This window comes from Triturus cristatus, chromosome 2_2, assembly GCF_964204655.1.
Source record: "Triturus cristatus chromosome 2_2, aTriCri1.1, whole genome shotgun sequence".
Classification (NCBI taxonomy): domain Eukaryota; kingdom Metazoa; phylum Chordata; class Amphibia; order Caudata; family Salamandridae; genus Triturus; species Triturus cristatus.
The window spans coordinates 570,277,161-570,299,089 of NC_140582.1; the positions used below are offsets into that span (position 1 = coordinate 570,277,161).

The 21,929-nt window shown below is 45.9% G+C and overlaps 1 protein-coding gene across 6 annotated transcripts in view; it reads left to right on the forward strand.

Moving 5' to 3' along the window:
- The window catches only part of GRIA2 (glutamate ionotropic receptor AMPA type subunit 2), a 657,071-nt gene that overhangs the window by 37,488 nt on the left and 597,654 nt on the right, over positions 1-21,929 (forward strand). For 5 of the 6 annotated variants that reach the window (XR_014978141.1, XM_085641720.1, XM_085641721.1 and 2 more), the window contains exons 1-2: positions 8,653-9,010; positions 9,461-9,601. The exons of the other annotated variant lie outside the window; for it this stretch is intronic. Coding sequence is in view for 4 of the 5 variants with exons in the window: in XM_085641720.1 (XP_085497846.1) it covers positions 8,923-9,010; positions 9,461-9,601 (229 nt within the window). In the remaining variant the exon portion in view is untranslated. Of the gene's footprint in view, positions 1-8,652; positions 9,011-9,460; positions 9,602-21,929 lie in introns of those variants that run through there. 6 annotated transcript variants of the gene reach the window in all.

A 21,929-nucleotide genomic window follows, 5' to 3' on the forward strand; every position in this document is an offset into this window, starting at 1 on the left:
GCACGTTTGATTTAACGTCTGGGTACTGGCAGATCGCCTTGACTGATGGGGCCAAAGAGAGGTCCGCATTCTCCACACCAGATGGGCATTTCCAGTTCTGGGTTATGCCATTTGGGATGAAGAATGCCCCTGCCACCTTCCAGAGGTTGGTCAACCAGGTGTTGGCTGGGCTGACCGAGTTCAGCGCCGCATACCTGGATGACATCGCAGTGTTCAGTGGCACATGGAAAGAACACCTGCAACATCTCTGGGAAGTGTTGATGGCACTGCGCAAGGCAGGCCTCACGATCAAGGCAAGCAAGTGTCAGATCGGGCAGGGATCAGTGGTGTACTTGAGACACCAAGTGGGGAGCGGCCAGGTGGCGCCCCTCCAACCCAAGATTGAAACCATCCTGGCTTGGGCGCCCCCAGACGGAGGTGAGGGCCTTTTTAGGACTCACAGGGTACTACAGGAGGTTTGTCAAGGGGTATGGCAGCATTGTTGCCCCCTTGACAGAGCTGACTTCTAAGAAGCAGCCCAGAAAAGTGATATGGACTGACACCTGTCAGAAGGCTTTTGACACCCTGAAGACTGCCATGTGCACAGCGCCCGTGCTCTTGGCTCCTGACTTCTCCAAAGAATTCCTTGTGCAGACGGATGCATCAGAGCATGGTGTAGGGGCTGTTCTCTCACAGATGACTGAGGAGGGCTGGGACCACCCTGTAGCCTTCATAAGTAGGAGGTTACTTCCCCGGGAAGAAAAGTGGAGTGCGATTGAGCGAGAAGCCTTTGCTGTGGTCTGGGCATTGAAGAAGCTAAGACCCTACTTGTTTGCGTCTCACTTCCGGGTTCAAACAGACCACAGGCCCCTCAGATGGTTGATGCAGATGAGGGGTGAGAATCCTAAGTTGTTGAGGTGGTCCATTTCCCTACAGGGGATGGATTTCACGGTGGAACATTGCCCCGGTATAGACCACGCCAACGCTGATGGTCTTTCCAGATTTTTCTGCCTTAGTGATGAGAACTCCCTGGGGTAGGGTAGTTCTCCCCACATTTCAGCTGGAGGGGACATGTGTTAGACCTGGCACCATTGGCGTGGGTCACCCCTCCATTTTTGTCTGTGCCTTAATGTATTTTTGTGCTGGTGTTTGCTGCTCAGGGCCCTGTGACACTGCCATCCAGTGCCACAGGGCCAGTGCTCCCTATGGGAAAATGTATTATGTGAATTGACTTCCATGTTTGGCTTATTTGGTTTACTATCAGTCCCTAGTAGAGGGCACCAGGGTGCCAAGGGCTTGTATATCCAAATGCTGCTAGTGGGCTTGCAGCACTGGTTGTGCCACCCACAGAAGCAGCCTGGTAAAATGTGTCTAAGGTCTGCCACTGCAGGACCTGCATGCAGTCTGGTACTGTCATGCGGACTGGGCAAGTGTCCCCACTTGCCAGTCCCTAAACCTTCCCTTGTCTTCATGTTAGTCACCCCTAAGGTAGGCCCTAGGGCAGGGTGCATTGTAGGGATAAGGTAGGGCATGCCCTGAAGTGTGTGGCATGTCCTAATAGTGAATTACAGCCATTTTCATTTTTCACTATTGCAAGGCTACCTGCTCTCCATAGGCCAGAATGGGCTGCTAGATTATAACACTCTATAATCCTAGCAGGCTCAGGAAGCATGGTAGAAATTCATGTTTAGTATGCCTTAACTCAGAATAATAAAATACATCTTTTAGCAAAGGTTATTTTAATATCCTGGGTTTGCAAATGCTACTTTTAGAAAGTTAGCCTTTGCGTGCCTAACCATCTCAGTCCGCCTCTGCTGGGAGGGGCTGTCTTCTTTGTGTGTAGCTTGAGTGACAGGGCTGGGAAGCTCCAGGAGACAGGCTGGGGCTGCCAGGTGGTGAATAGAGAGATTACACCAGGATGGGTGGGAGGAGTGCACCTTGACTCTGAATAGGACAGTGCTCTGCCACCACAATGCTGGCTCCACCCCCTGGGGAGCATCTGATGTCTCTGACCTGCCTGCTGAAAGAAGAAGCCAGAGTCCCAACAACAAAGTGCTCCTCACTGAAAAGAACTGGACTGGGATTATGCAAAGGCCCCCCTGGCCTGTAAAGACAAAAGAAACTTGGTATAAATGTAGGAGCCCTGCTCCTAAGAAATCAGATCCTGATTAAACCACGAAGAAACTCTGCCTGACCAGAAGGACCTGGAAGAAGCTGAAGGAGGAGTAACTTTCCCTAACCTGGGGGATTGGCCTGCAGTTGGTGCCTTGCTGAGAAAGGAGAGGAAAAGACTAAGAGAGACTTTGCACTTTGTTTTCAAAAAATCTCCAAGGGCATGGAAGAAGAGCTTGCCCCCTGAACTGAGTCCCAGGACCATTGGACTCATCTGCCTTCCAAAACTGAGTTGCCTGGACAATTCCTGCTTGTTTCCCGCTGGATTTGGCCCCAGTACGACTCGTACCCCATCCGCCACGAAGCCGTGTCTTTGTCGCCCGGCACCGTGTGTCTACGCTGATTTAAAAGTGTTAGTACGCACCGTATCCCGACCGGCCGCATCGCACCTAAACTTCCCCGCCGATTTGAGACGTACACCCCTGGCTGCCTAATCCTGTACGCCGGACCCAAGCTTCGTTGTCCCGCAGGTACGGTCCGTACGCTGCTAACGTACTGCACCGTGCCGTACTCAGAGCCGAGACGCCGCATCACACTGATCCTCCCCGTACGCTGTACGGCTCGCCGAGAAGTGTCGCCGCCTATCCGCACCGAAGGTAAGGCTCGAACGCCGAACGCCACGGACTCTGCAAGCTGATCCGGGCCATCCACACGTATCCCTGAAGGTCCCATACCAACGCCGCGTCCCGACGCCGTGATCCGACCAGCATCCGAATACGCTGCCGAACTACGACCCGGAACCATCAACTTGTCCCACACTGTCCGTTGCGGCCCCTACAACACCAAGGTACTTTGTTCTGTTCGCACCGCAGCGTGCATGTCACGGACCCCGGAGTCCGCAACGATTGTTTGACTCGTACTTTCCTTGTTTTGAATGCCAACGAGTCGCACATCCAGGTACGAACCATCCAGAGCCTTGACAGAAGCGTACTTATGTGAACGAAGCGCATTTTAACTAAAAGAAACCTATTTTTGCATTTTAAGCCTTTCTGCAAGAACATTGAACTTTAAAATGATACTGTGGTCATTTTATTCGTTATTCTGGTCTTGTGCTAAGCCTTATATAAAGAAAACTATTTTTGATACAACCTTGACTGGTGTCCATTTGTGGTGTGTCATTGTATTACTGTATGTGTTCACAAATGCTTAACCTATGACGCCCTGAGAATAGTCTTGACTGCTTGCGCCACACTACCTAAAGGGTGAGCAGGGGTTATTTGAAAGGGTGATCCCCTTACTCTGACTTAGAAGTAAGAGTCCCTGCTTGGTCACAAGTGCAGACCTGTGCCAACCAGAGATTCCCAATTCTAACACAGCAGAAGACCATTATCCAACCACATCTGGCGACTCTGCTGACATAATCTATTGAATATGACGGGGCAGGTAGAGCCAGCGAAGGGAGCTGGCCTAGGAGAATGCTCTACATGAACACTAGCTCCTCTGGTTTTACAGGAAGGTGCTTGCTTGAAAGGTGGTCTGTACCAAAGAAAATCATTATGTTAGATTGTCCTAGGTGCTCTTTGAGATATATGCATGCACAATGCTTGTGGAATAAACAGATCCATTTTCTAGTGAAATTTTACATCGCAATTTTAGCTCATAACAAACCCTAAACTAAAAGCGTGAATACTTTTACCCAGGAATGCCCACACCAGCCTGGTTCTGTAAAATGCCAGCCTGCTGACGTTTGGTCTAGACCAAGGTTTTCTGTCCAAACTAGAATAGCAGTTTCTAAACGCCAAGGCACCACGTACGCCTGTTATCTACACACTCCCCAAGATCCATAAAGATCAACTTAATCCACCCGGATGCCCCATCGTCTCAGGGTGTGGTTCTATTCTTGAGCCCCTTGGTCTTTACGTGGATTTCTTCATAAAAGACTTCGTACCTTCCACCCCATACTATGTAAGAGATAGTATGCAAATGATCACGCTAGTTGAAAACCACACCTTTGACCCCTGTACTGACACTCTTTGCACTCTCGATGTGGAATCGCTATACACAAACATTCCCCAAATAGACTTGTTACGTGTCATCGAGGTTATCTTGGACACACGCGCCAGACCACACGCTGTCCCTACCATCTTCATTTTACAATTACTTGAGATCTGTCTCACTAAAAACTTTTTCTTATTTGATGGCCGTTTTTACCAGCAAACGAAAGGTACATCAATGGGAGCTGTTTTTGCCCCAAATTTGGCCATTCTGTACATGAACGCCCTTGAAACCAACCATATATTGGTACAGCAGAACCCCTTTTTCTCTGCAATTTTTCTATGGAAACGCTACATAGATGATATTTTTATGATTTGGCATGATACTCAAACTATGCTTGAACATTTCTTACATTGGCTTAATAACAACTGCGGTGGGCTTAAATTTACTCTTTCACACAACAAAACATCTATCGCATTTTTAGACCTTAATATAATACACAAAGATGGTCAGCTAATCACCAGTTTGTTCAGGTAGCCCACGGAACGTAATACTCTGCTTAAATATAACAGCAACCACAGTAGAGCATTGAGAGATTCCTTACCTTATTCTCAGTTTTTACGCATACGACGTAACTGTACCCTTAAAGAAGATTATTTCACAGAAGCCAAAACGTTAAGCAACAAATTAGCTACCAGGGGATACCCCAAGAGATTGATACGTACTGCCCTCAAAAGAGCCTGGTACTGCCCTAGAGATTGCCTTCTATTACCCAAACCGAAGAAAACGCAAAAACGCATTGTATGCGTCACTACTTTCTCCCCCTCTTCGAATAAATTTCGGAAAAGTGTACTCAAGCATTGAAGTGTGATCAATGCTGGTGTACTCAATCTTGACAGACCTCTCTTTGCATTCAAAAAGAGCAAAAACATCAAAGATCACCTAGTCAGAGCTGCACTTCCCTGCTTGCCCAATACTGGCACTCTTCATGACCACTGGGGTCTTCCACCCCTTACAGGACACACCAAATGTGGAAATTGTACGGCATGTAGATTCACTTCAGATTGTAAGGAATTTGTATTTGGCACTGTTAAACATGCACACCGAGATTTCAGCAACTGTAACACTAGCAATGTTATCTATGCTATCCTTTGTCCCTGTGAGAAAATCTACATAGGCCAGACAACGCAAAAAAATTGAATCAGAATTTGCCAGCACAGGAGCAGACTTCGATGCAAAACACCGAACGCACCACTGGTAGAACATTTTGAAGCTCTTGGCCACACTGAGGATGACATACGCTGGACAGTGATTACCGTTGTCAAAATGCCACCAAGAGGAGCTGACCTCTCCCAATTGCTCAATAAAGAGGAATTGAAATGGATCCTGAAGACCGGAAGTATTCACACAGGGCCAAACCGTCTTGAAGACTGGACCACACTACTATAATCGCAAACATTCTGACAATGGTTAGTTCCCCCTTAGCCTTTGGCTACTTCTTCCAGGTTTTCCATTTCCCAAGACCGCAACTGGATAATTTGTTGAATTGTAACTATTTTATTTTTCTGTTTAATTATTATTTTTTCAATTAATTTGTTCTAGTTGCGCTTCCTGTTATTTGTCATTCCTATCATTACTATGTACTGGTCATCATCATGACAAGTCCACCTGATCTGTTCTTCTTTCTCCTCCTTGGAACTGCTACATGTATTACACCACTCCAAGATGGCGCCTGCACTTACCCGCTCACTTCCATAGCCACACGCTCCCATCCCACCAGGCCCACCTCTCCTGTTGGCCACACGCTCTCACGTGCCGATCACATGACCTTCAACTCACATCATATGACTACCGCCTCACAACCCCAACATTTCCTATTCACCCAGATCGTATGCGGCCACGGAATATTTCCTCTCCATTGCATGAGGTAAGCACTCGCGTTGCGCTTTCACCCCCTTCTTCTCTCTCAGCGTATTCAACGTATCCAGGCCTCACTGTTCCTTATACTTCCCTTTTCAGACGGACTTCCTACTGCAGGCCGCGATTACCCTTGGCTTACTAATTCTCGTAGGTAAGCCTCCTCCGCCCATATCCCTTTCCCCAACTGTCTTCCCCTCTTCCTCACGGGCCTTTCATCCCTTACAGGCCTTGGATCACTTCCCCTCGAGCACTATTTGTGTTTCCTGGCATACACCCGGGCTAACCGGTCCCCGTCCCAGACGTCGATTACCCGTAATACTACATCGCTCGAGGTAATCATTCATCAAATGCATATTTCTCCAACAACTGCATGTTTAATTTCTTCACCATTTTTCACGGATTTCCGTGTTCCTATCCATCCTTGGTATTCTCCTTTCTCACCACCACTCATTTTTGCGAACAATGTTACCGATTTATTCGATATCTGTACACCTTGCTAATTTAAACCGAGTGTTCAACCTTAGTTGCTACGCTATTCTCTCCTGAGTACGCGCCAGATTACCGTTTACTATTTTCCCACAAAGGTTATTGTACAGTGCAATGTTGTTTCTACTAAACTAATCACTACGCATTAGGCCATTTATACTATCAGATACTCCTGCTAAGCATACTTGTTAACAATGGTTGTTGCTATGCTTTTTGATGTAGCTATATGTTGCGCACACCACTGTCCCTCTCTTCCATCACGGCATTCATGTTACTTTCTCCTCCTCCATAAACGTGGTTTTTGTAATTCGCATTGTTCCACGTCACGTTACTCACGAATACTCTCTTATATCATGGCATCCCTGCTACTCGCTCCTTCCTTCACAAACGTTGTTTAGTGTAACTTACAATGTTCTATGCCACGCTATTCCAGAGTAATTATGATCCACACCCTCACTACCTTGGTATCCACGTGACCCTCACTTTTCATTATTTCGTCCAGAGAAATACCTATCTGACACATATCTATGCTTCATCTACGCTCACCGTCTTGCCTTCCAAACGTGTGATTTAATTCTTGCATCTTTTTGCCTCCTCCTTTTCTCCCATTTTTCCTCAATTGTTGCTATGTTGTCACTTATGTAATATAATTCAGGCATTTGTGTACGGGCAATTTTATTTAATTAGTCCTGATGATGATCCGATATCCTCCTGATAAGGATCGAAACGCCGTCGACATAGTTGTCAGCCTTACATACTCTATTTATTGTATATAGATTATTGTGAAGGTGACCTACTGTATATTTGCAGCCGCGGTCGGTAGTAGGAGTAACTGCAGGGCGGTGTCGTGGGGAGGGGGAGGGGCAGGGTGGGGGGTAGTAAACTATGGATTACGGAGGTTTACAGGTAAGTTAACATATAAATTAATAAAACTAATTTTGTTGCGTGCACTGCATCGCATTTGGGGATGCAGTGCACACAACGAAATTCGTTTTATTAATTTATATGTTAACTTACCTGTAAACCTCCGTAATCCATAGTTTACTACCCCCCACCCTGCCCCTCCCCCTCCCCACGTCACCGCCCAGCTGTTACTCCTACTACCGACCGCGGCTGTATATTTGATGTTTCACCATCTAAAGTATCTACTGACAGAAACATCCTTGAAATTGCCTGAGCCTTTTTCGCACCTTGTTTTCTATGCGATATGTAAGTTTTAGGATACAGGCTTGTATCCCACTGAGATGTAACATACATCTTCTGTACTACTGTTCCAGAACATTGTATATTAAAGGTGCCTTTATCCAGCTGGACACTGGCTTAAATATAGTACCGATTGAGGCTATATTCATTGTATTAATATCCTTTTTGCTTTCAGGGACCACTGTTTCCTGTAACAGCCTGCTGACGCTTGGCATTCGACCTTGCATTCGACGTAAAATAATGAGGTGCAAAGTTACGTATTGTCTTAAATTAACTAGTACGTTTTTATGATGAACATGCAGAAACACAAACATGCACTATGCGTGCAGCTATTCTTTCGACAGACAAACAAACCCCGAGACTTCAAAACATCACCCCAAAAGTTTACGATTCTTGAAAAATGAAGACAAATAAACCCTCGCGCGTCTACACATGTCCCACGAGATATACATCATGGTTTCCTTGGTGATTTCGGAGGCTTCATCCTCAACTTCTATTTAGAGTTTTTAAAACACTCTTTCGTGTAAGTGACCTGCTCGTGAACGCTAAAAATCAAGCACGAGTAGGCTGTACAATTTTACAGATGTGTTTAGCATGCCAACCCCATAAGACTGTTTGCACAAGCCTGTGATAATGCTATGCGCGTTTCGTCCACAAGCAGGGACTGGAATGTGGCGGCGCTCTCTTCGGCCGATGCTGCCGTTCGCTGTCCGCGGTGCTGAAGCTCGTTACTGGCGCTCATTAGCACTCTGCCGCTGCCCAGCGCCCCCGTAGCTCAGCAGAGCCAAGTGTGGGAGTGAAGCGAGTGGATAGGGGTGCTGCTGGTTCCGGAAGTTGGGGGAGGAGCGCTGTCAAAGGAAGAGGGGCGAGAGCTCGTCCCCGATGCCTCGCTCGCTCCCCGTCGAACGTGCATGCCCTTCGGTGCGCGCGCCTGCCTCTTCCTACCGCTGTATGCAGACGAGAGTGCATGTGTGTGTGAATGTACGCACGGAGGGACCCCAGCATCGCCGCCAGCCATTCCTGCTGCACTCCCACATCCTGGTCCAGGGGATCTCCACCCGCAACAAGCGACTGGCCACATTTTTTTATTTCCTATTTTTAAATATTGACTCATTTTTTCGGTGCTAAACCTGCATATCCATCGCTCGACGGATGTAATCGCACAGGAGAGCGGGCAGCGGGGAAGAGACAAGTGGATATTTTCTGGATGCACTGTTTTTCTTGGAAATGCAAAAGATTATGCCTATTTCTGTCTTCCTTGCTCCCGTTCTGTGGGGACTGATTTTCGGCGTCTACTCTAACAGCATACAGATAGGTGGGTACCTCTGGCTGCAAGCATCCGCGCAGCCCGAGCCATGCTATTGCAGCATCTGTAGGACGGGGCTTGCTCGTGCATTACAGCCATGGAGCTTGTTTGTGCCTCCGTTGGTTTCTGTAGTGTTCCGACATTAGGCACAAAACAGTCAATTGCATGGCTATGTAACAAGAGTGCATTCTCTGAATGCCAGGAGACGCTTATACTGTTAAAAGGGATTGGAATATGGAGTCAATGTAAAGAATAGAATCCTTCCCAATCACTCCCTAACAAAAACCTGCTTTCCTACAAACGAAGCACACACGCTGGTCTTTCTGCACTCTTTTAATTGACAATCGACCCGTAGTGCATTTGCTGGTAGTCCAAATATGCCTGGGTCTGGTGCAGCTGGGGAAAAAAGCTGCCATGGGTGATGCACTGTTTATATTTGCGTATTAATTTTTTTCACAGGCGGCCTGTTTCCCAGGGGAGCGGACCAGGAGTACAGCGCCTTTCGGGTAGGAATGGTCCAGTTTTCTACCTCCGAGTTCAGGCTGACGCCCCATATCGACAACCTGGAGGTAGCGAACAGCTTCGCCGTCACCAACGCTTGTGAGTACTAAATATTCATGGCTGTTTCAGGGGTGGGTGGCCGGGAGGCCAGCGGTTGGGCTGACTGTGATGGGTATGGCCACTAGAGGGCGGCCGCGGGCCCACATTCCAAGGCGTACATATGTGCATGGCGCAGAGGGAAGAGCCCAACTCTCCTCTCATTGGGTGGCATGCAAGTGTCGGTTTCTGGACACACGCATTCTTGTGTGCACAGAAGGGAGTCTGCGCTCTTGTGTATGCGTCCCATGCTTTTCCTATCAGATACCAGTTACCCCAAGAATTAACAGCGGGTTTTAGGCGTCAGGGAGGGGCAGGGCTAGCCGGCCGGCGGCAGCAGGAAACAACGAGGCCGGGCCCCAAACTCTCCTCCTTGCCCCAGCCTTACAGTGATCGACAGCTGGGTTAGATGCTGCCGTTGAAAGCCATAACTTCTGCAGGTCTATAGATACAATTGTTCTACGACCACGGTCTCATCAGACCCCTAACGATATTGTATTATGACTGAAGCCCCAGTTTACAAAACATGTCCAACACCAAGGCACTCACACCCCAGGTATCCCCAGAAATCACGAGGGAGAATGCCGTGTCAGCTGATGTATTGCGCCATTCCAATGTGGAATGTGTCATTCCCATTGGTACTGGGGAACACTACAAGCTACCACGTGTCCCACGTCACACAGGGGGTTACAGTGTGACATCCGCCATACTGCGATGCCGTGTGTTACACCTTAGCCCACTCACCAGGCGATTGTGACTCACCACCTACTCCCCCTTTGGCAGGCCTGTAATTAATCACGCCGCTTCACTGTACCGTCAGGGGTTTAAAACTGCGTTTTTGAAAAGGACGCAGCACGCAGGCTGTATCTGGCTCACTTCATTTTACGGCATCTTATTCAAAGTGCTGAGATCGGGAAACAGGTTACATAAAGCAGTCAAGTGAAAACATGGAGGCAGATGTGAGCCAGCCTGGGACGGGATCCGATCAGCCATGTTCCCATTGCAGTTTCGACTGACGGCTCAGCAGGTCCCTCTTCAGGCGGATATGAGTCTTCCAGTTGGGCGAAATGACTCCCCTTGGGTATTAATGCACCCCGAGGAAAGACCCCTGTCCAGTGAATGCAGATTACCGCACATTTGTATTCATTCGCAAGCGTTCGAATGACAGCGCGGCCGCAGGGACCTCTAAGCCAATGAAGACAGCGCACTCTTTCAGCGCTTTACATTAACGCTAAATGTAAAAATCGGCTCCCTGATCCTTTACATCTCGTCGTGTTGATTTTAACGGGGTTTCATTTGACTACATTCACAGAAATGACATACCCACAAGGGATCACGTGAGATATGGGGATTACTTTTTGAGGACCCCCAAGTTGCCAGAATGCATTTTTAAAGGACCAAAGAGATATTTCTAAGTGCGTCTTAAATTATAGTCAAGAAAGCTCATTCCGCAGGCCAGTCGGGTTACCACAGAAGCAGTCAATGGGACAGTACCGTTGATTCTTTATCTGAAGCACACGCAGTCAATAAACGAGTATTTGAAGCTACAGCCAGTTTGTCTAAAAATCACGCTAGTCCAGCGTTATTAGGCTGCGGTTACTCAGCGGTTGAAGGCCGTTTCAGGGGATATGCCCTGCCTGTTCTCGGGCATCGCAGTCTTTTGCTGTGCATGACTAGTATCAGCTCACGTTCGGGTGTGCAGAGCAACTGTGCAGATGCTGGCGCTGTGCATACTGTGATGAACCGATCTTCTGCAGGCATCCCAAACACAAGGGGAGACAAAAAGAAAGTACTCCCTTCCCTTCTAAAAGGTATATTTTAAAAACACACCGGGGTATATGCATCCCTGGTATCCGCAAAAATATAAATGTCACAGCACGTAAAACATAATGCGTAATTGTGATAAGAGGGTTGGAGCTGCGCGTCTGCCTCAGTTGCAGAGCCGATAATCAATACATGTTTACGGATCTATGAATGGGTAGGGGTGCCCCCCACCTGCGTGTAATGCGAAAGCCCGGTGCGCTCTGCGGGCTGCCTCTAGCCGCACATCAGTTCCCATGCTCGACGTCAGGTATCACATTATGCACAGGAGAGTGGCACCTGAAGCCCTCCATGAACCCGCGTGGAGCAGTGAGATGCTTAATTTACGGAGGGCTGCCCTCCCTTCACCAGCCAGCAACGCAGCAATGTTTCACCGGCGCTTCTCCCCTCTGGGAACCGCGAGGGCCGGGGGACAATGACAAGCCATTCATATCCCCGGCACGAGGATTTATGTGGCACGCCAGCGCTCATGGGAGGGGCCTGCAGCGCGCGGCTTCCACTTGCACCGAGCATCCTGGGGAGAGAGAGGACCTGCTGAATCAGGCGGAACCCCGCACTCCATTTGCCCAGGGACACCCCCGCACGGCGGCGAGAGACCCCTGGCGACGAGCTCGCTGCTCCATCCATGGGCCGGGGTAGAGTGGTAGCGAACAACATGTAGTGACGTCACGTGGAAGATTCCTCTCCATGCCCTTCTCAGCTCCCACCTCCGTCCACCATCTCCGCTCCCCAGACCCACCGCCACCTTCTACCAACCCTTCTCTAAACAGGAGTACATATCATCAATATATTTCTTTATTTCAGTTTAAAATATCAAAAGTGCAAGTTACAATCAATCAATGTACGTAAAAATGATAACATCATCGACAGTCTTTTTCTGGGAGCATCCTTGAAAAACAGCCAATATGAAAACATATCTGCTCATTTGATAGCATCTGTAAAAAGATCAGCACCGTCTTGACCTGGTTGGAATTCAAGTATTTTAAAAGAGGTAACATACTTCATAGGTAGGTACGCATAACTCCCACAAACATTAAAAAAATGTGTTGTATCCTATACTAAGACAGGATCACACCCACATGGCCTCAAGTCTTTAGCCTGCTGCAAGCAAGCCTTTCCTCCACTCCAGCAAGCAAACCGAAATCTTGTTAGCAAAAAACAATGATTCCTGTGTGTTACAAAAGACAAAGAAGGTTCACTACACATGCTCGTTTTCACTAAGGCATGGGCTCATGCAGTCGGTTTGAGTCTGTCACTATCTTTGATGTCTCTTCCAAGGGACAATACTTTAGGGCTTGTCCATTGCAAGTGTAACTTGCCAATGATCCCAGATTTTAAAACAAATCCGGGTGGCCTAAGGCAGATAAAGAGCTTTTCACATTCCTACACCATGGGATCCTACATTCCCCCTCAAGGTTAATAAATCTCTCAAGATTGCACGATTAAGATCTGCTTCCTTCTTTACCCAAATTGAGATCCACTTCAGAAGAGGATGAATAGAGATTAAATATCCTAATTTCTGAGTCAAGATACACATTGACATTGTAAATAATAAAATATATTGAAAATGTTTTACATGTTGGTGCTGCTGCTACTCGAAAATCCCTCACGCGGGGTAGGATTGGGACGTTTTTATTCTGATATGTCTATGAGATGACGTTTTCCATGTGTGCACTGATTACCGTGTTCCTTGAGCTTTCTTTTGCATATGTTCTAGAGAAACAAACAGACTTGAGAGTTTTGGTGCAATAACTATTTTTTTCTCAGTTACTGTGATACCATTTGTTGATTAAACAGTGCTGTCATGTGTAGCTTTGCTGCTACTAAGACACTTCCCAGGTTGTTGCTCCCCGCTTACTCCTTAGACATAGTCTAAGCCTGAGAGCTCGAGTGTGAGTTGAGGCTTAAATGTAGAGCCACAGACACGCCACGTAAAGTGCAGACCAAGTACGCCACAGAGACCCTTGAAGAATGGAACTTTGACACCCCTATATTCCATAAAGAGCTCAATTTTTTGTCTCCTGTTGGGGTAGTTATTAAAATTGTCTGGCATGGGGCACCAAATTACAAGGTACCGTTGAATACATTTTAATGGCACGAGGAGGCAAATTATGTGGCATGAAGCAGTGCATTCTGTGGCAGTATTTTTCTATAGTCATTTCAGTACACATTAGCATTGCCTGAGTAAAATATGCATCTTAATAGATAGAACCGGCTTAATACCCAAATACAGCAACCAACAACTGGTGGTCTTTACTGAGGCACTGCTACTGCAAAACACCATGTGCAGCGCTTTACGTGTGGCCTAGGTTCAGCTTTAACTATTTTGCCAAACTCATGTTTTCCTCCCAAAAATTCTGCCCTAGAAAAAGCTTCAGCTGTCTCTCTAGCCTCCTGTTTTGCAAAAAAAAAAAAAATCCATACATACTCATAAATTGAGGTGCTTTTGGTCAGCCCTCTTCCTCCTTAGGTCTGTTCAGCGGCCATTCACATTTTGTGTCCACCCACAACTGCCTGCAGCATGGGCACTGGGCCAGCCCACTTCAGCCGCAATATTTCTTCAATTTGATGAAGATATTTTACTCGTGTACAGGCGCACCTCTGCCTAGAAAGTAATCCACTCCAGTACTATGATTGACATGCCATTTCTGGCTTTCATTTCTGCTATAATTTCATGTTTTTTAAATGTATTTTCTGTAATGCACTTTTCTTGACTTACGTTTTTTTGCAAACATATGCACTCTAGCTTTAGGAAGCATAAGTTTTGTTTAGTATTGCTTGTACTCTTTTAATGAGTATGGAGGTGAATTATGTGGCAAGTGAATAACTCTGTAATTATGTGGAAAACGCTGCAAGCACAGAATCACATTACTCCAGTTGCCTTGCATTGGAGACTGACCATGTGAGAAACACAATGATAGTTACTTTCACAAGTACATCACTAGAGGGTGTATCCCTCATTAGATCACTCATCCTTTACACGTACATGCAAGTAAAGTCGCCATTGCGAGGCCAGTTCTCTTACATGTCAGAGGTGAGTGGTCCAGCATCTAGAATACAAATCCAGGCATAAAGCCTCAGCAAATATAAACTAACGAAATGTGTTACTAAAATCAGCCAACGCCTTCGACTATATCCTCAAGAGCTGTGATTCCATTAAGTGTGCTGCACAGAAAGTTACATGTAATTATTGACATATAATATCCACCCGTCTTTTGCATGTCTAAGCCCGGTTTGAGGTTCCTTCCACGCTTCACAGCCCCTATTTGAAGCTGCAATTTTGTTTCCCATCCTCCTCTCCCTCAATAGCCCCAGCAAGCATCCTTCATGCATAGTGCTTTGTGAAGGGCGAGCACAGCAGTCAGTGCAGTTTCCATATCTGCCAACTCACACAGGGCCACCTTGCGACACACAATATCGTTTCCCATCACAGGGTCTCCAGGTGAGGAGCCGATATCACACAGGGCCACCTTGCGACACACCATATCGGCTCCCAGCACAGGCTCTCCAGGTGAGGAGCCAATATCACACAGGGCCACCTTGCGACACACCATATCAGCTCTCATCACAGGCTCTCCATGTGAGGAGCCGATATAACACACTGCCACCTTGCGACACATCATATCGGCTCCCATCACAGATTCTCCAGGTGAGGAGCCAATATCACACAGTGCCACCTTGCGACACACCATTTCGGCTCCCATCACACGGTATCCAGGTGAGGAGCTGATATCACACAGTGCCACCTTGCGACACAACATTTCGGCTCCCATCACAGGGTCTCCAGGTGAGGAGCCGATAAAACACACTGCCACCTTGCGACACACCATATCGGCTCCCATCACAGATTCTCCAGGTGAGGAGCCGATATCACACAGTGCCACCTTGCGACACACCATTTTGGCTCCCATCACACAGTATCCAGGTGAGGAGCCGATATCACACAGTGCCACCTTGTGACACACTATTTCGGCTCCCATCACAGGGTCTCCAGGTGAGGAGCCGATATAACACACTGCCACCTTGCGACACACCATATCGGCTCCCATCACAGATTCTCCAGGTGAGGAGCCGATATCACACAATGCCACCTTGCGACACACCATTTCGGCTCCCATCACACGGTATCCAGGTGAGGAGCCGATATCACACAGTGCCACCTTGCGACACACCAGTTCGGCTCCCATCACAGGATCTCCAGGTGAGGAGCCGATATAACACACTGCCACCTTGCGACACACCATATCAGCTCTCATCACAGGCTCTCCAGGTGAGGAGCCGATATCACACAGTGCCACCTTGTGACACACCATTTCGGCTCCCATCACAGGGTCTCCTGGTGAGGAGCAGATATAACACACTGCCACCTCGCGACACACCATATCGGCTCCCATCACAGATTCTCCAGGTGAGGAGCCGATATCACACAGTGCCACCTTGCGACACACCATTTCGGCTCCCATCACACAGTATCCAGGTGAGGAGCCGATATCACACAGTGCCACCGTGCGACACACCATTTCGGCTCCCATCACATGGTATCCAGGTGAGGAGCCGATATCACACAGGGCCACCTTGCGACACACCATTTCGGCTCCCATCACACGGTATCCAGGTGAAGAGCCGATATCACACAGGGCCACCTTGCGACACACCATTTCGGCTCCCATCACAGGGTCTCCAGGTGATGAGCCGATATCACACAGTGGCAGGTAAACGAGCTGAAAACCACTGTAAATAGTGGTTTTCCAAGGCTTTGAACTGCTGACATTAATTAAGGGGTGTGAAAACATCTCCGGACATCAGCACCTGCCTCTGCAATCTCTTTTGGTTAGGAGGGGATAGGGGTTCAAAGGTGCCTCGCAGGTACTTCTCAGCACGAGACCCCGCCCCCTCCTCATACGGTGAGATTGTTCCTCAAGTTGGCACATCAGCGCTCGTACTTGTTCTTGGGTTTACTCTCGACTTCCTAAGGGGCCATGATCTTAAATTCTTTCAATGGGCAGTTGGGCTTTCTCGCTGGAGAGCAGCATGGGTTGTGTTATTCGATGAATCGAGCCTCCTGGTTGATAAATATGATGTCACTCTCCTTCCATATCAGCTTCCCCTTCTTCTTCAAAGTGGGGCTGAAGTAAGGAGAGGAACCAAAATCTGCTCATCTACAAATACTGACATTTATTGAATAAAAAAGAGCATTAGAAAACGTTGAGATGCCAGTTGCTTCCACAAGGGGTCTCCTGCACCGAGAGCTTGTCTGAAGTCTTTTAGGCCACAGGCCTGAATCCAGCAGGGCCCACTACATTATTCATCCATCCACGGCGATACTTTGATACTCAGTCCACTGCTAAACCACATTATTACTCTGAGGCTTATGGGTACACTGTATGAATACACACTATAATGTCGCTCTCTCAAAAAACACTAAGAATGAGGTTTCTTGGCGTTCCCAAAGGCAGTTTGAGTGCTGCGCTTGTACCAGAGAACAATTGCCATCTCTCTCCTGCAGATGATGGATGGATGAACGCCTTGAACACTCATTAACACACCCACCAGATGGCACAGTTCACTTAACGACTGTTGCTGTGCATATATTTAGGCCTTTGGCGGAACCGTGGAAATCAGGGGGAAATTAGAAATTGTCACCTATTTCAAATGCAAATTCCTATAAAGGCAGACCTCCAATTCAGTCTGGTTGTTAATCACCTCCCAGAAGCCCTGCATGAAGCTAGAAGAAAGACTGCAACTTCGTGCACACAATAACATCAATGATGTATATTATAGCTTTATGTTTCATGGTATTGTGGCGTCTTTCACCATGTACTGCTAACTCACGATTGCAATTTCCGTTTCACTGGCAACATCAAACCTTCCTTTGAGATTATTTAGTTGAAAAATATTTTGGGTTTTATTTAGAGTTTGGCGGGTGGGATACTCCATCACGACTGTGGTGGTTATCATTCCATACCTTGTGTTATAAATGCATTATATCCTGTGGCACTTGTAATACAGTGGAGGGGTTATCTTCACAGTTTAATGGAGTACCCCATCCACCAAACTCCAAACTAGGCCCTTTGTGAAAGAATTCTTCTGCACAGTCAGGATTGAACCCTGTACGTGCAAACAAAAACACCTTTACTAACCTGATGCCTTCTAACTTCTAACCCTGGGTTCCAGAGCGGTGTGCTGCTCACTGCAGAGCAGTTCTGTGCCTCGTCAGGGGTAGTAAGTGCTATATAATTACAATTTACATTTTCAAATTCCAGAGGAAGAAGAGTAATCACCATGTCTAGAGACTATTTAGAAGATTGCATCATGGCATAAACTCAAAAGGCCACTGAGATAGAAGGCTTATATATCATAGGTTCCAAAGACTAACAAATAATCGAGAAGACTTGCGCTGGCCATACGCATACGTGACGGCAAGGAAAAGCACATTTTCATTTCTAGAGAGTCCATGGAGAGGACCAGTTCCATCCTCCTTACACTCACAAATGTGTATAAATCCATACACCCTTACACACCGTGTAAACAAGTGCCACATGCATGATCATTTATGTGACTGTCCCTGCACACAGGAATGCGTAGATATGTCATGTTTCTATGATTATGTTGAAAGGCGTTTTGGTTGAGAAGGAATATCACAGGACGAGTTATATCAAGAAATTCACCAATCTTATAGGGTAGATAAACATTGTTGCATCTTTCCACATCCATACTCCTTCTCAACCAAAACGCCTTTACCAAAGAACTGTTCTTTCATGTTTTCTCTTACAGAGGAAACACAACTGTGGTTTCTCCCCCGCCCCCTCCCCCATGGGACAAGTTGTCCAAATTACTAGGGTAAGCTTGGTAGCAGCACCGTCTGCCACCACATTTCCGCACCAGTGTACACAAATAGAGTGCCACCAAGTCACGTACACATCTTTATCACGCACGACAATCAATGCATGCATTGTTTTCTTTCTTCTTTTTTTCCTTTACAGGTACAAATGACCCAACGAGTTACATTACTGTCTCTCATAATCTCTGTTTCAGGCTTCACTATTGGAAGCAGCTCTAAGACGGTGAAGTGTGCCTTGTGCCACACTCCCGCAGTGGTATCACATTACCTATATTGGTAAGAACGGAGCCCTTGATTTCTTTTTCTAGGTCCTGATGAATGCCACGGACCCTTCGGGGCCATCCAGGCAGAAACATGTCGACCATCCATTAGACCATTCACTAGACGGTTGGGAACAATAACCGTCCCAACTACCGTCACACCTATATTTTAATATCATATGGTATTCATCTCACATTAAAGAATTGCTACTGATTACTATAATGATTTTTAACTTCACTCACATAGTCACGGGCCCCCACTCCTCCACTTAGAAGTGCATCCTTGTCGTCAAGTGTATGCCCGCCCTCCATCAAACGAAGGTTTTGGAGGGCGAGGACTGGTCAATGATGAAGCATGACACCAGGTGGTGTGTGAGACCAGTCCGTATCTTTTTGTGAGATGCCCACACCTACGACGTTCTTGTAACTCGCTTGGGTTATCACACTAGGAGCAGCTCTTTTGTGATGAATATTTAGTATTGGAGGCTGCTGCTCCTAGAACCCCATGCCTCTCGTTCCCTCCTCCACACATCCAGTGGAGCTCTCTTGTGATTGGATCAACGTACAGTGCTGCCTTATTCATTTTGCACAAGTACACACTTTTGACAAGAGGGTCTTTTAAAACTGTATGAACAGAATTCGAACATTGACTCAGCTTTTTATATTTTCAGCTTGAACCTATTTTGCACAGATTGTGCTTTTAACGATGGTATTTATTTCAAGTAAATGGCTGTCTAGATACTATATTGTTTAAATACATGTAAACATGTATTTACTGCGTATTTTGCATGAAGTTAATTAAACATATTTTTGGAACAAATATGAGGCTGCTTCTGTGTTTTTCTATCACAATTTTCTGTTAATTTTATTTCATTCGTTGCCATCGCTTGTGAGGCCCCCATTGCATACCTGCCTCCGCTTCCTGCTCCGTTTCTTTAAAAGTGCTTCAAGAATAGCAAAAATAACCAGTTTATTCGCATTCACACTCAGACCCGTGCACATTTTTTTATTGTGGCAGGGCCGTTTTTACTGGTAATTCCCAAACTGCTAATTTCCGTATTACCGGCATTAAAATGTTGTTTTTTTGCTCATTTTTGCGGTTTCCTGACGTTTTGCGCCGTTAAACATTTGACAGATTTTATTTGACCACCTATAATGTGATTTGTAAAAACATAGAAGGTATTCATTTTGCTGAGCTATTTTAAGACTTTTGCTTATTTCACTATTTTTCAAAGTGGGGCAGAGTTTCTTTTTAAAATACATTTCTATTTCGGCAAATGTACACATGTAATAAAAAAGTCAACTGTTCTTTTCCCTATAAAACTGATCCGTACCTCGAATGTCTACTTTTGTGGATTTTCTTTCCACTAGTATTATTAAGGGTTATTATCGTAGGCATCGGAGTATGTTATAAATCATTTTAACAAGCTATGGAAGTTCTAAACATAAAACCCTCTTGGTTTGAAGCGTTCATTTGCTGCACAGTGTCTAATGCGAAGCAGTTTCGGGGTTTGTTTCAGTGTCATAATGAATGAAACGCTGCAAGCGAAATGCAGCATTAAATTCAAGAAACAGAAGCAGCGGATGCTTTTAAGATGATAGTCCGCCACTCTGCTCCAGCACGTTACCATTGGCTTCCTAGAATGAACAATCATTGGCTCAGCCAATAGATCTGGCTTCATTGGAGTAAAGTACGCATACACAGACATGTAAGAATGGTGTAAGGGTGGAGGTGGTGGTAATGGTGATCCTGGGAATGACTGCGGTAATTGTAGTGGCAAAGTTGGTAGCGTTGATTGTAACAGTCGTAGTGATGAGGGTTGTAATGATGGTGAAAATAGTACTGGTGAAAATGGCGGTTCTGTGGAGGGCGTGGTGCTAATGGTGGTAATATGGAGTTTTGGAAATGGTGGTGATATCTGTATTGGGGTAACTGTGGTGGTGATGACCGCCTTGCTAGTGGTACTAGTGCTGATGTTAATGGTGGTTGTAGGTATAATGCTATTAAAGATGGTGGTGTAAATTAATCACACTCAAATCCTGACAAAACTATTAGAAAACCAAAGCGAGCCCTCCACAGGGGATAAAACACCAAGTAGCCAATAGCACGAAACAAGCGAATAATACCCCTCAGAGGGATCCAAAGCTGATTCAATGCCTTTTTTTCTAAAGAATTAACAACATGTCTTGCTGACAGCTACACTGTCAAGCCAGTCCTGAACAGTAAATAAATATACTGCTTATCTCAATACCTGAAAGCTCTCTCTTACAAATAACAATCAGAATAAATTAACGTAAGTCCATAACCATAGCTGGCAAAGTTCGGATATTTTTTGTTTTTATAAGATTTCTTAAAAATATTGTTTAAAAACTAATATTTTCAGCGAATTTTTGCAGCTGTTGTAATATAGTTTTACAAAACTCCATTAAGTATCTCTATCATATTTTTTAACCCCTTATCTTTTTTATTTTCATTTGTGTAATTATCAAACTGTGAATGTTGTTTTAAGAACTGGCCTTAGAGCTATTCAAAAACTTTATCTTGATTCCATAAATCTCAATTCAACAAAAGCGAGAACAAAACATTTTCATATGAGAGAATGCAAGGCCATTAGGGGAGAAAAATCGGCCATAAGAACACAAACGCCCCATAATCAATAGCAATGTTGTGGCCTCCAAGAATTATAGTTTCGAAATCCATGAAATAGAGAGATTCACTTGCAGCAACGTCTTTGTAAACTCACCGCACCTTATAAGTCATACCACTAAGACGATTCTAAAAAGGTTATATGATGCTGTCTGAATTGTGGCAGGGTGCAAAGTGCAGAGTCATGGGGTAACTAAAGTCCCATTCTTTTATGGCTCTTACTTTTCCCGTTATCTTTGTCTTCTTCAGTTTAGAGACAGAGTTCCCTACAATTCGATTCTCAGAAAGAACATAACAAGGCATACCCTACATAAATAAAAGTGCAGGTTACGCATTTATCACATTTCTACTCATGTTTGATTTCAGGGTACATGTAGGAGAGTTTGTTGTTCAGAACTAATTTACAAAGATTATACTTTCCACGTTTGTAGACACCCCTGCTTAACATTAATTTGTCTCCAAAAATAGGGCAGACTTTTACTTGAGACCGCTCGAGTGGACATGACTACTAGTTTGATATTTCTATCTTTGTACAACTCCTGTCATAGTTTTTTAAATATTATCCAGCAAATCCTTGCGCTCTCCAACTTCAGTGCCTTCTCCTGTTTTGAGCCCCTTCATTGCTGTCTGTGATTTTGACCTTACCTTTGCTAGCTGCAACTAGTAGGCTAGGCCATATTTTGTACTTTAGCTTTTAGATAGGCATTAGACAGGATGTAAACAGAGTATTCCCTGATGTGAAATCTCTTATTTCATTCAAGA